This window comes from Oncorhynchus kisutch, linkage group LG16, assembly GCF_002021735.2.
Source record: "Oncorhynchus kisutch isolate 150728-3 linkage group LG16, Okis_V2, whole genome shotgun sequence".
Taxonomy (NCBI): Eukaryota; Metazoa; Chordata; class Actinopteri; order Salmoniformes; family Salmonidae; genus Oncorhynchus; species Oncorhynchus kisutch.
In genome coordinates, this window is record NC_034189.2 from 40,141,326 (window position 1) to 40,156,373 (window position 15,048).

At 44.2% G+C, this 15,048-nt stretch overlaps 1 protein-coding gene across 2 annotated transcripts in view; it reads left to right on the forward strand.

The window, feature by feature from the left end:
- The window catches only part of nlgn4xa (neuroligin 4 X-linked a), a 71,124-nt gene extending 56,387 nt beyond the window's left edge, over positions 1-14,737 (forward strand). For both annotated transcript variants that reach the window (XM_020504542.2, XM_031792380.1), the window contains 3 exons: positions 3,543-3,728; positions 9,790-10,579; positions 13,642-14,737. In XM_020504542.2, coding sequence (XP_020360131.2) covers positions 3,543-3,728; positions 9,790-10,579; positions 13,642-14,536 — 1,871 coding nt within the window. In that variant the 3' untranslated portion in view covers positions 14,537-14,737. The remainder of the gene's footprint in view (positions 1-3,542; positions 3,729-9,789; positions 10,580-13,641) is intronic.
- Positions 14,738-15,048: the final 311 nt, after the last annotated feature.

Consider the following 15,048-nt stretch of genomic DNA (forward strand, 5'->3'; position numbering starts at 1 on the left):
ACTTTAGTAATGGTTACATGGTGGTATCGCAAGTCACTTTAAATAACACCACTTTAGTAATGGTTACATGGTGGTATCGCGAGTCACTTTAAATAACACCACTTTAGTAATGGTTACATGGTGGTATCGCTAGTCACTTTAAATAACACCACTTTAATAATGGTTACATGGTGGTATCACAAGTCACTTTAAATAACACCACTTTAGTAATGGTTACATGGTGGTATCACAAGTCACTTTAAATAACACCACTTTAGTAATGGTTACATGGTGGTATCACAAGTCACTTTAAATAACACCACTTTAGTAATGTTACATGGTGGTATCACAAGTCACTTTAAATAACACCACTTTAATAATGGTTACATGGTGGTATCACAAGTCACTTTAAATAACACCACTTTAATAATGGTTACATAGTGGTATCACAAGTCACTTTAAATAACACCACTTTAGTAATGGTTACATGGTGGTATCACAAGTCTCTTTAAATAACACCACTTTAGTAATGGTTACATGGTGGTATCACAAGTCACTTTAAATAACATCACTTTAGTAATGGTTACATGGTGGTATCACAAGTCACTTTAAATAACGCCGATGTAATAATGGTTACGTGGTGGTATCGCTAGTCACTTTAAATAACACCACTTTAGTAATGGTTACATGGTGGTATCACAAGTCACTTTAAATAACACCACTTTAATAATGGTTACATGGTGGTATCGCTAGTCACTTTAAATAACACCACTTTAATAATGTTTACATATCCTACATTATTCATCTCATATGTATATACTGTATTCTACACCATCTACTGCATCTTGCCTATGCCGCATGCCATCACTCATCCATATATTTATATGTACATATTCTTATTCATCCCTTTACATTTTTGTTTATTAGGTAGTTGTTGTGAATTTGTTAGATTTCTTGTTAGATATTACTGCGTAGTCGGAACTAGAAGCACAAGCATTTCGCTACGCTCGCATTAACATCTGCTAACCATGTGTATGTGACCCGATAAAATTTGATTTGATTTGAGACTTCGGTTCCCAAACTTCGGCTGGCCCTCGAGATAAAATGTTGTGTGCCCGAACAGCCGGAAAAAAAACCTTCCAAAGTTCAAAACTAACAAAACGTCACAAAATGTCTGGGATGCGTGCGGATGCCTTAAGCCAGAGACATGAAAAATGCATTGGAAAGACATTGTCGACCCTGTGATATTGTTGTTACAATATTAACATTCTGCACATTGTGAGGCCAACCCTGCAAATAACATTTTACTCAGATGCATTCCCAGGCAGAGTAAGATCAATACTAATATATTATTGCTCAAGGAATATTTTATTTCTGAAGAGCATGTTTGATTAGCTACATTTTTATGGAGGTTTAAGCTGTGTTGTCTGTGACAGTGAATTTAATCAGGCATTGCGTTGCACTTCTTTTGATACAGATGAAGATAGGCTCTTCCATGCAAAACATTGATATTGATGTTAAATATACTAGCATAGAGTGTTTTTACAAGCTTTGTAATATCAGTTATAGCAGTTATCAATATCAGTTCAAATAGTAGAAAATAGCTTCAAAGCTCATGTCCATAAATACATCTTAATGCAATGTTCTCCTCAGTAATATCCCCAGCAACTTCTTGAAATGGAAGCTTTCACTAATCTTTTCACACACCCTGGGGAGTTACTGGTGGGCTATCCTGTCTGCTCACCTTCTCCCCGGCTCCTCTTCTCAGACAGGGGTGGTGAGTGGAGACTGAGGAGAGAGAGAGAGAGGGAGTAGGGGAGAGAGAGGACCAAGCTGAGGCCTGGAGGTCATACACCCAGGAGTGTGAGTCCTGCCAGGGGCCTTGTAATCCCACAACACCCTCTGCTGCTTTCCCCTCCACCACCCGTCTGTCCTCTCCCTGTATCCCCCTATCCCTCCTGCATCCCCCTATCCCCTCCTCCATCACTCTACCCCCACCTCCATCCCTTCTACTCGCCCCTCCATCTCTCTATCCCCTCCACCCCTCATCCAGCCCCTCCACCCCTCCTCCATCCCTTCCACCCTTCCTCATCCCTCCATCCCTCTATCCCCACCACCATACAGCCAGACCATGACTAACTGGATCTGCTCCCTATCACAGGGCCACAGGACATCTTTCCTCTTCTCCCTTCTCCTCTGTTTCCTCCTTCCCTCCATCCTTTCATCCGATTTGTCCTGTAGCCTGTAGACTGCTCTGTCTAGGCTCTCCCCCCTGGGATGGAGGCCGAGAGCCGAGCCTGAGTCCCAAAGGGAACCCTATTCCCTACATTACCAGTGCTCTGGTTAAAGTAGTGCACTATGTAGGGAATAGGGGACCATTTGGGACACTGCCTGGGGGCTGTCTGTGCCAGGGACTCGGCTAAGACATCCAAGGCCTGGCGCTTGCGAGGACCAGACACCCCGGTGGCCGTCTCTCGCAGACTCTAAAGGCCCACCACCTAATGGGTTTAGACTAATCAGCTAATTTGTCAACAAGTTTCTGATTTCGACAAGCATATCAACAAGCTTGTCTGTCTGGCCTGACACTCGGCTGTATAGAGTCAAATTCAAGTCAAAGCCGTGCGGTTGAATTCAGACTATGAAAAGGGAACTTTCCTTCTCTCTCTGTCTCTCTCTATCTGCACATTCGACTGTATAGTCGAAGCCAAACCAAGTGAATGTTGACTATGAAAAGGAGCTTTGCCTCGCTCTGTCTGTCTCTCTGTCTCCTCTTCCGCTACTCTCAGTATAATGGTGGTTCGGTTAGAATCACTCCTGCCAGCTCAGGTTGAATGACTGAGGGAGTACAATCCTACATTATCCTACATTATTCTCTTGATCTAAACAGCAAGGGATGATTCCCAGGTCATTAGGAACCACTGTGACTTACTGAAGAGTTTTGCTATTTGACTGGATAATAAGACTAGAAGCACGCGGGTGTTGCTGACTCGCTGAGTGCTTAAATTCTTATAGAACAGTAACAATTGGTTCCATAAGAAGGGTTCCTTGAGAATGCCAGGTAATTCCCTTTGTGTTGTGCATGCCATTTATCCCCCCAGGGGGGGGGGTTATCCATTATTTCACTGATCGTTGGAACTTCAATGTATTCACATGCAGTCACATTTACCTCCATTCGTTGTGGTGATAAATATAGTCTAAGACGGGCTATTACTGTATGTAGTGAGACAGCCCCTAGCGATGTAAGTACTGTTCTTTGTGTGTGCCTCTAACAGTACTGTGTTTCCTTGTCCCATGTTCCCAAAGACGACAATATCTACAATGAAAAGTGTTAGCAGGTGCAATAATGTATTCATTTAAATTCAGTTTCATTGCATTTACACTTTATGCTTTATTTATTTAATTTGCTTTATGATACATTTGTAAATCACCACCAGGTACAGAATATTGTCCAATAGGAATTGTCCCTCTGTCTCCCCTCTGTTTCAATGACAAGCTGTTTTTTAGAGGGAGATCAAGAAGGAGGTGATCAATGAGTTTGTTCCCGTCTCTTGTTGTTCACACAGGCTTCCTAAGCACAGGGGACCAGGCAGCCAAGGGGAACTATGGACTGCTGGACCAGATCCAAGCCCTGAGGTGGATCAAAGAGAACATTCAGGCCTTCAAAGGAGATCCAAAGAGAGTGACAATCTTCGGCTCTGGTGCAGGGGCATCGTGTGTTAGCTTGCTCACGCTCTCTCACTACTCAGAAGGTATGTATGGTCCCCAAAAATATTCCCTTACCTCCTTGGAAATCATTGAGATGATATAGTATTTTTTATATAAGTCAGTGACTTATGAATCAGAAAATGAATGATTCTCGGCGTCCACTGTGAGATTTATACGCTGGACTGAATGCGTATTAATTCACGTCATATGGTCATATGAAATTCAGTAATCATTTTAGATTATGGTAATTAAATAAATACCCGTGCCAACATATTTTACTATATGTAGTGCTTTATTTGATAGATATCTACAGAGGGATTTTGTTTCAAACAGGAATATCTCTCTCACTGGGAGGGTATTTGTGTGTCCCAAATGGCACCCTATTCCCTACATGGTGCCTGATCAAACATACTGCATTACATAGGGAAAACAGTTCCATTTGGGACGCAAACCTATGCGTTATTTAAACAGTCAGGATGCACCATTGTGACTGTTCAGAGAACGCGGCGTCACATTTGATGGCCACATAGCAGAGATAACAACTAGAGTGTGTTCACAGGTTCACTCAAGTGTACAATATTGCCTACCTCAGTCACTAGATATTTGTGCGACCAGCCAAGTGGTCGGTGGATATCAAGAATATTAGAATGGCTCACCGCCGTAACATTACAGTACGTTTACATCTCGCTGTTTAAAAAAAATTATCATTAGAAAGTAGTATCCTAGAAATGTGAGTGTCATTAAGTGTCATTGTTGTTCTCCTCAGCCTAGTGCACAGCACATTGTAGAGAGGCAAACAAAGTCAGTGTCCAGAAATGGTATCACATTCCCTATAGTGGTCAGAAGTAGTGCACTATATAGGGAATAGGATGACATTTGGGATGCAAACGGAGATAGACAATTGAATAGCTAGCTGTACTTTCTCGCTCTCTTTCTCTGCAGCTGAATCTCACCAGGAGCTATTTGAGTAAATGACTGTGAAAACAGCATTACCTACTCAGTCTCCATAGGGCAAATCCCCAGATGGATCTTAACCCAACACATCTCGCAACTTCAGGCTTTATTTCCGTCAATATAAATCATTATCAGTTACGGCAGGAAATGGACATGTCTTGCACTCGTCAATGGACTTTAATTTCTCTCCATGCCCGCTGCTGCTAAAAAAACATAAATCCTCTGCTTAGGAAAACCTGGAGGGGCTCTCGCTGTCTTATTTGATCGCCACAGAGTTATAGCTGAGTCGGTTCAAACATAGGTTAATGATACTCTTTGCTTACTTTAGACACACAGTTACGACATTCTTCCACAACATTCTTCCACAATGGTTATCATTTCCAATTACCCCTTATCCATGCTAACATAACATTATTATTATTATTAATTAATAACTAACATTATTATTATTATTTATTTGTACTTTTTTAGAATTTTACCCTGTTTTCTCCCCAATTTCATGGTATCTAATTGCTTAGTAGCTACTATCTTGTCTCATCGCTACAACTCCTGTACAGAGGAAACACCGTGCACCTGGCAACCTTGGTTTGCGCGCACTGCGCCCAGCCCGCCACAGGAATCGCTGGTGCGCGATGAGACAAGGATATCCCTACCGGCCAACCCCTCCCTAACCCGGGTGACGTTAGGCCAAGTGTGTCGCCCCCACGGACCTCCCGGTCACGAACCCAGAGTCTGGTGGCACAGCTGGCGCTGCAGTACAGCGCCCTTAACCATTGCGCCACCCGGGAGGCTCCAGGAACTAACATTATTAATCAGATATTGTAAAACAGGGTAGAGTTTAATTAGTTATAGTTCTGGCTACATTGAAGACTCTCAAATATAAAATATATTTGATTTGTTTAACACTTTTTTGGTTACTACATGATTCCATATGTGTTATTGCATAGTTGTGATTATCTTCACTGTTATTCTACCATGTAGAAAATAGTCAAAATAAAAACCCTTTTTTTGGGACTGTATCAAAAGTGGACTAATGAAACAATTGATTCCTTTAAGGAGAGACCACTACTGGGCTAAAAGGGACAAGAGAGTTTTTGAGTTGATTATGTCTTTAACATCCGCCAGCCTGGTTCCATCACTGACACTAGGCCATACTATACCCCCCCCCCCCAACACAATTGGTGTTGTGATAGAATTGGATTTGCTAGGGCTGTTGTTAGTCAGGCAGCTATGTCCCTGCATCACTCCCTTTAGCCAGACCCAGGTGGCATGGGAGCCGTAGCCCCTCATCGCTGCTCCCTTTGTCGGACATGATATGTTTCTGTTTCACGGCTCCACCGGCATGCCTCAGCAAGCAGAATGAGGTAAACACAGGAGGCAGATGCAACATATTTAAATTAACTTCTGGTGAGTCAGGCTTTAACTGATATTCTTTAACCAGAGGAAATGGGGGGGGGGGGGAAGCTAAATAAACCTCTGTTGCTAACTAGGCCTTGAGGGAGACTTCATCTTCTGCGGCTCGGAAACATACTTTTCAAGTCGTCCTTGTTGAGTCACCATCAAAAGGATATAAATAGAACTTAGAAAATACTGGGGGAAAAATGTAACATACAAGAAGTGTTCCTAGTGCGTTGTGGCCTATTTGCAGAGTGGCAGTGGTAGACAGATCGTGAAGCTACATGCAGCTCCAACATAATTCAGGATGAATAATTGGCCCGAGGCCTCATTTCAGAATAAACAAATGTGTCTTTCATTTTCAGTCTGATTCATTTATTATGACCAGGGTTGACAAGATGTGGTGTCCCTGTCCATGTCCTTAATCATCCTTTTGCTGCATATTTTGTCAGTACCGGAGGATATGCAGTAAACATGTATCTATGTCTGACCATAACTTCCGTGCCGACAGAGATGGCCGCCTCGCTTCGCGTTCCTAGGAAACTATGCAGTATTTTGTTTTTTTACGTGTTATTTCTCACATTGGTACCCCAGGTAATCTTAGGTTTCATTACATAGTCGGGAGGAACTACTGAATATAAGAGCAATGTCAACTCACCATCATTACAACCAGCCGGCGAACCTAAACAACGTCGCCGTAAAAGGGGCAAACGAAGCGGTCTTCTGGTCAGGCTCTGGAGACGGGCACATTGCGCACTCACTCCCTAGCATACTACTCGCCAACGTCCAGTCTCTTGACAACAAGGTTGATGAAATCCGAGCAAGGGTAGCATTCCAGAGAGACATCAGAGACTGTAACGTTCTTTGCTTCACGGAAACATGGCTCACTCGAGAGACGCTATCGGAGTCGGTGAAGCCAGCTAGTTTCTTCACGCATCGCGCCGACAGAAACAGACATCTTTCTGGTAAGAAGAGGGGCGGGGAGGTATGCCTTATGATTAACGAGACGTGGTGTGATCATAACAACATACAGGAACTCGAGTCCTTCTGTTGACCTGACTTAGAATTCCTCACAATCAAATGTCGACCGCATTATCTACCAAGGGAATTCTCTTTGATTATAATCACAGCCGTATATATTCCTCCCCAAACAGACACATCGATGGCCCTGAACAAACTATATTTGTCTCTATGTAAACTGGAAACCACATATCCTGAGGCTGCATTCATTGTAGCTGGGGAGATTAACAAGGCTAATCTGAAATCAAGACTCCCTAAAATCTATCAGCATATCGATTATGCAACCAGGGCTGGTAAAACCCTGGATCATTGTTATTCTAAGTTCCACGACGCATATAATGCCCTCCCCCGCCCTCCTTTCAGAAAAGCTGACCACGACTCCATTTTGTTACTTCCAGCCTACACACAGAAACTAAAACAAGAAGCTCCCACACTCAGGTCTGTTCAACGCTGGTCCGACCAATCTGATTCCACGCTTCAAGACTGCTTCGATCACGTGGATTGGGATATGTTCCGCATTGCTTCCAACAACAACATTGACAAATATGCTGATTTGGTGAGCGAGTTCATTAGAAAGTGCATCGGCGATATCATACCCACAGCAACTATTAAAACATTCCCAAACCAGAAACTGTGGATTGATGGCAGCATTCACGCGAAACTGAAAGAGCGAACCACTACTTTTAACCATGGCAAGGTGACCGGAAACATGACCGAATACAAACAGTGTAGCTATTCCCTCCGCAAGGCAATCAAACAAGCTAAGCGTCAGTATATAGACAAAGTAGAGTTGCACTTCAACGGCTCAGACACAAGAGGTATGTGGCAGGGTCTACTGTCAATCGCGGATTACAAAAAGAAAACCATCCCCGTCGCGGGCCAGGATGTCTTGCTCCCAGACAGACTAAATAACTTCTTTGCTCGCTTTGAGGACAATACAGTGCCACTGACAGGGCCCACTACCAAAACCTGTGGACTCTTCTTCACTGCAGCCGACGTGAGTAAAATATTTAAATGTGTTAACCCTCGCAAGGCTGCAGGCCCAGACGGCATCCCCAGCCGCGTCCTCAGATCATACGCAGACCAGCTGGCTGGTGTGTTTACGGACATATTCAATCAATCCTCAACACTGGGGCCCCACAAGGGTGCGTTCTGAGCCCTCTCCTGTACTCCCTGTTCACCCACGACTGCGTGGCCATGCACGCCTCCAACTCAATCATCAAGTTTGCGGATGACACTAAAGTGGTAGGCTTGATTACCAATAATGACAAGACGGCCTACAGGGAGGAGCCGAGGGCCCTCGGAGTGTGGTGTCAGGACAATAACTTCACACTCAACGTCAACAAAACAAAGGAGATGATTGTGGACTTCAGGAAACAGCAGAGGCAGCACCCCCCTATTCACATCAATGGGACAGTAGTGGAGAGGGTAATAAGTTTTAAGTTCCTCGGGGTACACATCACGGACAAACTGAATTGGTCCACCCACACAGACAGCGTTGTGAAGAAGGCTTAACTATGGCTAAGACCAAAGAGCTGTCAAAGGATACTAGAAACAAAATTCTAGACCTTCACCAGGCATGGAAAAATGAATCTGCAATAAGTAAGCAGCTTGGTTTGAAGAAATCAACTGTGGGAGCAATTATTAGGAGATGGAAGACATACAAGACCACTGATAATCACCCTCGATCTGGGGATCCACGCAAGATCTCACCCCGTGGGGTCCAAATGACACACAAGAACGGTGAGTAAAAATCCCAGAACCACATGGGGGACCTAGTGAATGACCTGCAGAGAGCTGGGACCGCCAGGGACTCAAATCCTGCAGTGCCAGACGTGTCCCCCTGCTTAAGCCAATACATGTCCAGGCCCGTCTGAAGTTTGCTAGAGAGCATTTGGATGATCCAGAAGAAGATTGGGAGAATGTCATATGGTCAGATGAAACCAAAATATAACTTTTTGGTAAAAACTCAACTCGTCGTGTTTGGAGGACAAAGAATGCCGAGTTGCATCCAAAGAACACCATACCTACTGTGAAGCATGGGAGTGGAAACATCATGCTTTGGGGCTGTTTTTCTGCAAAGGGACCAGCATGACTGATCCGTGTAAAGGAAAGAATGAATGGGGCCATGTATCGTGAGATTTTGAGTGAAAACCTCCTTCCATCAGCAAGGGCATTGAAGATGAAACGTGGCTGGGTCTTTCAGCATGACAATGATCCCAAACGCAACAAAGGAGTGGCTGAATTAATTAATTACATTTTACTTTTGCGTCAGATCGCCAATTGGCAACCCATCCCCTATGGGATTAATTGACACATTACATACATTACAATAATTCACTATGTTAATTACACGTTAATTCTTCTTGTGGCATTCTCTGCATTGAGCATCACATAGAATGAAAAGAATACAATACATAATAGTCTGTAAGGTTATCCAAACAATATTTACATCCCTAGAGCAGTACAATGATACACACATACACACTGCATACATACATACATACATACATACATACATACATACATACACACTGCATAAAAACACATATCTACCATAAACAGAACAGAAAATACAAATGATTAATATACTGAGTAAATACCAATGTGGATGTTCCAGGTGTGTGTATTTTCTTTTAGTAGTTTTAATTGCAAAAAAATGTTTTACATTTGTGAAAAACACCAAACACCATGTGTGAGATTTGTTGTGTCTAACATCAGTTTTCTCCCTTTCAGATCTCTTCCAGAAAGCCATCATCCAGAGTGGTACAGCTCTGTCCAGCTGGGCAGTTAACTACCAGCCTGCCAAGTACACACGGATGCTGGCTGAGAAGGTGGGCTGCAACATGCTGGACACCATCGACCTGGTGGAGTGCCTCCAGAGCAAGAACTACAAGGAGCTGATCGAACAGAACATCTTACCCGCAAAGTACCACATCGCCTTCGGCCCCGTCATCGACGGCGATGTCATCCCGGATGACCCCCAGATCCTCATGGAGCAGGGAGAGTTCCTCAACTACGACATCATGCTGGGGGTCAACCAAGGCGAAGGGTTCAAGTTTGTGGAGGGCAGCGTGGACAGCGAGGACGGCGTCTCGGCCAACGACTTTGACTTTGCCGTGTCGGACTTTGTGGATCACCTCTATGGCTACCCGGAGGGCAAGGACACACTAAGGGAGACCATTAAGTTCATGTACACTGACTGGGCCGACAAGGAGAACCCAGAGACAAGGAGGAAGACGTTAGTCGCACTCTTCACCGACCACCAGTGGGTGGCGCCGGCCGTAGCCACAGCGGACCTCCATGCCCAGTATGGTTCGCCAACGTATTTTTACGCCTTCTACCACCACTGCCAGAGTGACATGAAGCCTAGCTGGGCTGACTCGGCACATGGGGACGAGGTGCCCTATGTGTTCGGGATCCCGATGATCGGACCCACGGACCTGTTCAACTGCAACTTTTCCAAGAACGACGTCATGCTCAGCGCGGTTGTTATGACTTACTGGACTAACTTCGCCAAGACAGGGTAGGTTGTCCAATTCTGTTTTTACTACTGTCTGTCAGATTGTTTATTTGAAGTGGATAAATGTCCGTCATGAATCGAGAAGACACGTAGAAAGTTATGAGAGCATAGCTTCAACTAAACTGAACAAATCAGTGCTCCTACAAGTCTTATAGAGGCTTTGGTTTTCATTAAGGCTTTGCCGTTTGCAGATATCACTTGATATTTGGATCACGTCTTTGTTTCCTGAACCCTGGGATTAGCCAGGTAGCAGGATGTTTGCGACCCAGTCACACTGAAAATTAATTTTAAGGTGAATAAATAAATTCTTGAACAGCTTCATAGGCTGTACCATTCCCTCCCCCAGCTCTCCGGCTTGGCTAGCGTCCAACTGATCCCAGTTCAGCAGGGGATAGATTGGCAACGTTATTGACACGGGGAGGCTCTTTTACTCCAAGTGCTTTTTGCTTTCCTATAGTGCTGCTTCAAACAAAGCAGGAACCCAAAGCAAATTCATGTCATTCGAGAGTGTCCGTTTTTCACAAGAGTCTCTCCAACTGCAGGCAAACACTCCCGTTGCGATCCTCAATTTCCTCGCTTGATAGAGGGTTTTCCAGAAAAACGGCTCCCAACAACAGACAGGGGATACGGAGGGATGAGAGGCATATCATTAACTACTCATCTCAGTGCTTTGAAATGGGGTGATGTACAAAATAGAAAAGTACAATACACAGGGAAGCCTTCTTCCTATTCGTAGTGGATAGAGGACTGAACAATGAGTGAGGCTTGTGTGTATGTGTATCCGTGCGTGTTTCTTAGTATACACTGCACATGCAGGCTATAGTCAACTAAAAATGAAGACAGCTGGGAACACATGGCAGACTGGAAAAGCAGATGTTTTATTTCACCTGCAAAGAGAGGCTTTGTGTCAAACAGAGGGAGATAGGATTGGATACATTTGTGAGCATCTGAGCTTGCCATACATGTAAGTAGTATGTGCAAGCCATCTCCCTCTGGTGAAAAAGCAGAGGCTGGGTAGACCGACATGCGGTTTATTTATATCTATGACTTTGCTATTTCCATAAACCTGCGACGACGAAGTCTCTTAGGAGGTGTAGACTAGCCCTCCATCTGAATGTACTTCTGTTATCACACAAAACAGACTGACAGCATGGTGAAAGCATATGTTTTATGGACCTTCCGAGATACATGTGAATAGCTTGCTAAGTATTTATCAGTCCGATGGGCATGGGATGCCTGGAGCGTTGTCTTTATTCCAAGTCTTTGGTATCGGCATATTGTTACAGCAGACGCTTCCATATGCTACTATTACGGCTTAAGTGATATTGTACTGGGATTCACATGCTAGCTGGAACAGCTATTGCTAGACAGTCACTGAATCCATTTCAGGAAGATTAGCTTAATTTACCAAGAGGTGAGATTTTGACAGTGTAAAACATGTCAATGGGAAGATGTTACTAACAAAGACTGTAGTGTAATATTCAGCAAGGCACTAGGGTTTGACACAAAGTACTGCGAGCAATATACCCATTTTGGAAATGTCTTTGCAATTGTGGAATGGCCCATGACGTTCAGAGTGATGCAAACAAATATACAAGTTATCTCGAATAGAATGACATAGCAAAATGTCACAAGATTAGCTTTGTATTGAATAATAGCATATTGAATCAGATCTAATTGAATCCTACTCTCCAGGGATGCACAGACATAATTTCCTATTTTTTCTCTCTCTCTGTCCATCCTTCCATTTACAAATGAATGACATACTTAGATCCTGCTGTGATCGGTAAGGACAGGATTAAACAGTGATCCATCAGCCGGAGATACTGTCATGCTGGATTAGCCAGTTAAATGTATCCTGATCCCCTGAGACCACTGTTATCTAGTAGGCCACCTGATGGGACGGATGGAGCTGTGATAAAAGCAGCCGTCTCCCAGTCTCCCAGTCTCTCTGTACTCGAAGAGCTCGTTTTGTAAGCAGAGCAGACCTCTGGGTACATACCTATTTTCACGTCTATCAAATGTATTTTAGCATTGGCTCTAGTCTGCCTGGAGTGCCAGGTGGGGGGGGTTGCTGTTTTCCTCCTAATCAATCAGTTTTATTGGATCAGGCAAGCAAAATCAAACCCCGCTAAAGTATTTTAGATGATCTCAAATCGTATTTGAACCCATGTCTGCTTCGGAGGTCATCTTGAATGGTCTGATGGGTCCTGAGTGTCCCCTGGTGCCTGAGTGCAGTGTATGACTCAAGATAAGGCCTTTTTTTTCTGTTCAGCATTCAGCTGGACATTCCCCCTTCCCATTCCATTCCTTTTACGCTTCCACTCACTCAACAGTATCAGGCTCCAAGGTTGTCGTCTCGATTGTGCTCCTTGCATCTGCCTCCCTTTGAAAGTTAATGAAATCACAGTCACAATGTCACAGGAAAGTTGCTCGATTCCAACTCTGAGGCAGTCCACTATAATATCTACTTTAAAATGTCAATGGGAGAATAAAAAGGCTATGCTACAGTGAAATGTTAACATGATCTAGGATATTGGGACATTTCATACTATTGCAGATTTGTTCTATGAATAACAGAGGTGTTTGTTATTAACGTTAAAAATGGCGGCACAGGATATGCTTTGCATTAATCAATTATATGAGTCTTGTAACTGTACAGTAGGATGACTCAGCTCTAAAGTGAATCTAATGGGTCGTTTTAGTGGCCATTTGTGACTTCATCTTCTTTTTACTTTAATGAAGATTCCCTTCAGTGGGCTTAAAGAAAAAAAAATATATATATATATATTACAGAGGTAATAATGACCACATTGACTCACTTGGGAGGAATATAACATAACATGTCTTTCTAGTATATTTTAATATTTTGGGTCAATAATTTTCAATTTCACGAGCATTGACTTCACAAGCCTAGAGATAAAATAATGCTTAGGTGGCCATTATTCAGAATGCTGTCCTTTTTTTTCTATATTTTTAAAAACATTTTGTAGAACACTGTCCTGGAAAGGACAATTGTATAATAATTTCACAATGACTCATGTTTTTTATCTTCTCTATTTCAGAGATCCAAACCAGCCCGTTCCTCAGGACACCAAGTTCATCCATACAAAACCCAACCGCTTTGAAGAGGTTGCCTGGTCGAAGTACAACCCCAAGGACCAGCTCTACCTGCACATCGGCCTGAAACCCAGGGTCAGGGACCACTACCGGGCTACTAAGGTAGCCTTCTGGCTGGAACTAGTTCCACACCTCCACAACATAAATGAGTTGTTCCAATATGTATCCACAACGACCAAGATACCGCCGCAGGACACCACCCCGTTTCCTTACACCAAGCGTTTCCCGGGGAATCGGCCTTCTACCACCCGCCACCCTGGGGTTCCCTCCGCTAACACCAAGCAGACCACCGACCAGCGGAAAGGTGAGGACCTCACAGACGAATCAGCCGTGGTTATCGAGACTAAACGGGACTATTCCACGGAGCTGAGCGTCACCATCGCCGTGGGAGCCTCGCTGCTCTTCCTCAACATCCTGGCGTTCGCCGCGCTCTACTACAAGAAGGACAAGCGGCGCCACGAGTCAAACCGGCGTGGGCCAAGCCCACAGCGTATCTCCGCCGGGCCGGCCAACGCGGCGGCCAACGCCAATGACATCGCCCACCTGCAGAGCGAGGAGCTGATGTCCCTGCAGATGAAGCAGCAGCAGCAGATGGATCATGAGCACCACCACGAGTGTGAGTCGCTCCAGGCCCACGACACGCTGCGCCTCACCTGCCCGCCCGACTACACCCTCACGCTGCGTAGGTCGCCAGACGACATCCCCCTCATGACGCCCAGCACCATAACCATGATCCCCAACTCGCTGGCCGCCATGCAGCCGCTTCACAACTTCAACACGTTTGGCGGCAGTCAGAACAGTACCAACCTGCCCCATGGACACTCCACCACCAGGGTATAGCTCTTTGTGGAGAAGTCAAACGTCCATGTTGCCTGGCCTATGTTGGACAAACACTAAGGAAAGACTGACTGTGTTTCACACCGAACTCGTCTCAGTGGACGAGATGTTATTTTGCTACCATGCCTTCTTGAACAGTATATATCAAAGTCAAATATGAACTTCTAATGACGTGTTTGAAAAGTGACTGTTACCATAGTAACACCGTTTTCGGAGTGAAGCTTCTCGAATGAATCGAAGAGAGTTTTACCAAAAGAGCAACACCTGAAGACAAGTGGAATAATCTGCTGTAGAATGCTTGAATAGACAATACGAAACATGAAGGGTTACAGTGATGATAAGGATTACTCCAAAACCTTTTTGTGCCATCAAGTACATCATAGGACAACAACACACAATTGTACATTGAATTACCACTCTACTGCATTGGTAAAGTGTGGCAGACTAGTCATGGGCACTGAATTTAAAACTCCCCCCAGCCTGACATGTATTTATGAAAACTTTGTAAAAAAAAA